The 2500-nt window shown below is 52.9% G+C and overlaps 1 protein-coding gene across 4 annotated transcripts in view; it reads right to left on the reverse strand.

Moving 5' to 3' along the window:
* stab1 (stabilin 1) overlaps positions 1–2500 on the reverse strand; it is a 72255-nt gene that overhangs the window by 28772 nt on the left and 40983 nt on the right. For all 4 annotated transcript variants that reach the window (XM_030052358.1, XM_030052360.1, XM_030052359.1 and 1 more), the window contains 2 exons: positions 1509–1568; positions 276–452 (listed from right to left, as the gene is read on the reverse strand). In XM_030052358.1, the coding sequence (XP_029908218.1) occupies positions 276–452; positions 1509–1568 (237 nt within the window). The remainder of the gene's footprint in view (positions 1–275; positions 453–1508; positions 1569–2500) is intronic.

Raw genomic sequence — 2500 nt, forward strand, 5'->3', positions numbered from 1 at the left:
TGGGTGTGGGTGTGGGTGTGGGTGTGGGTGTGGGTCTGGGTGTGGGTCTGGGTCTGGGTGTGGGTCTGGGTGTGGGTGTGGGTCTGGGTCTGGGTGTGGGTCTGGGTGTGGGTGTGGGTCTGGGTGTGGGTGTGGGTGTGGGTGTGGGTCTGGGTGTGGGTGTGGGTGTGGGTGTGGGTGTGGGTCTGGGTGTGGGTCTGGGTGTGGGTCTGGGTGTGGGTCTGGGTGTGGGTCTGGGTCTGGGTCTGGGTCGACCCCCCGTGGCCCGGCGGTACCTTGATGGTGCGGATGACGTGGGCGAGGACGGTGCCGGTGAGCTGCTGCTGGTGGGCGGGGCTAAAGAGGTAGCGCTGCCTTTCGGGCGGCAGCGAGCGCAGAGCCTCGTCTGTGGGCCAGAACATGGTGAGGGGCTGGTGGAGGCGCATCTGCAGCAGCGGCAGGACCCCCGAGTCCTGAAACAACACAGCTCTGTGAGGGCTTCGCTCACACGCCAGGGCGGAGCTGTCCTGCTCATTTGATTGGTTCACGAGAAAATGGCGATTGTTGTTTGTTGCCATGGTGACAGCACACGTCAGCAGGGCCGTAGCGTGTCACACTCACGGGTTACAGAACTGGGTTTTGGCAGACAGGCAGACACATTGACACACAGGCAGGCAGGCAGACAGGCAGGCAGACAGGCAGGCAGACAGACAGGCAAAAAGGCAGGCAGACAGACAGGCAGACACGCAGGCAGGCAGACAGACAGGCAGACACACAGCCAGGCAGACAGACAGGCAGGCAGGCAGACAGACACAGACAGACAGACACACAGACAGACAGGCAGACAGGCAGACAGGCAGACAGACTGACTGCTAATCTGAGCTGTGAGAGACTCCACAACATGAAAGTGTCTCTCGCTCCACAGAGCATTATATTATTATCTTATATTATTAGATTATATTATCAGATTATATTATTAGATTATATTATCAGATTATATAATTAGATTATATAATTAGATTATATTATCAGATTATATTATTAGATCATAAATAATTATAAACAAACGTCCTTTTAGAACAGGCTCAGCGGCCCGGCTCTGGCTGTCACCATGCAGCCGCTGCCTTCACTGACCTGAGAAAGCTCGGTGGTATAAACGTCTGACCTGTGACCTCGCGAGGCTCACGCACGCGGCGGCTTCGGCAGCACTAAGGCCACGCTGCTGACATTTTGTCAGTGAAACTCTGATTTCCACTTTCCAGCAAACAAAACAGAAGCAGAGTTTCTGTCTTGTTTTTCTCTTTTTTCACCCAAAATGAACTAAATGAAAAATCAGTCTTTTTAACGGTCCCTGGAGTGTTTCCTGCCCGGGCCTCAGACCGCTCCACCTCTGTGGGAGTCTGACCGTCCTGCTGCCACCTGAACCTGCTCTGTCTGCATGATCCCTCTCAACTCACCTGACAGCACAGGTAGGACAGAGAGTCAGTGCTGTTACAGACTTCATGTCAACATGATGACGGGCTGGTTACCTGAAGGACTCTGCTGAACCTGCTGTAGCCATAAAACTCCATCGCTGTGGTCAGGTTCATCTGGAGAGAGAGACAGGCACACAGACAGGGAGAGAGACAGGCACACAGACAGGAAGAGAGAGACAGGCACACAGACAGGGAGAGAGACACAGACAGGGAGAGAGAGACAGGCAGAAAGACAGGAATAGAGAGAGACAGATAGACAGGAAGAGAGAGAGACAGGCACACAGACAGGAATAGAGAGAAACAGACAGGAAGAGAGAGAGACAGACAGACAGGAAGAGAGAGAGACAGGCACACAGACAGGAATAGAGAGAGACAGACAGGAAGAGAGAGAGAGACAGACAGACAGGAAGAGAGAGAGACAAGCAGACAGACAGGGAGAGAGACAGACAGGAAGAGAGACAGACAGACAGACAGACAGGGAGAGAGAGACAGGCACACAGACAGGGAGAGAGAGACAGACAAGAAGAGAGACAGACAGACAGACAGGAAGAGAGCGAGACAGGCACACAGACAGGAAGAGAGAGAGACAGGCAGACAGACAGGGAGAGAGACAGACAGGAAAAGAGAGAGACAGACAGGCAGGGAGAGAGAGACAGGCACACAGACAGGGAGAAAGAGACAGACAGACAGACAGGAAGAGAGAGAGACAGGCACACAGACAGGAAGAGAGAGAGACAGGCACACAGACAGGAAGAGAGAGAGACATTCATCTGTCTGAGGTTTTTCATTATTTCTGATCATGGAACTGATTTCAGATCAGTTCCATGTCATCAGTCATCAGCCAATCAGAAGCGTTCTTACACGTCCAGCCATCAGCCAATCAGAAGCGTTCTTACACACGTCCAGCCATCAGCCAATCAGAAGCGTTCTTACACGTCCAGCCATCAGCCAATCAGAAGCGTTCTTACACACGTCCAGCCATCAGCCAATCAGAAGCGTTCTTACACATGTCCAGCCATCAGCCAATCAGAAGCGTTCTTACACGT

Source organism: Myripristis murdjan, chromosome 5, assembly GCF_902150065.1.
Source record: "Myripristis murdjan chromosome 5, fMyrMur1.1, whole genome shotgun sequence".
Lineage (NCBI taxonomy): Eukaryota > Metazoa > Chordata > Actinopteri > Holocentriformes > Holocentridae > Myripristis > Myripristis murdjan.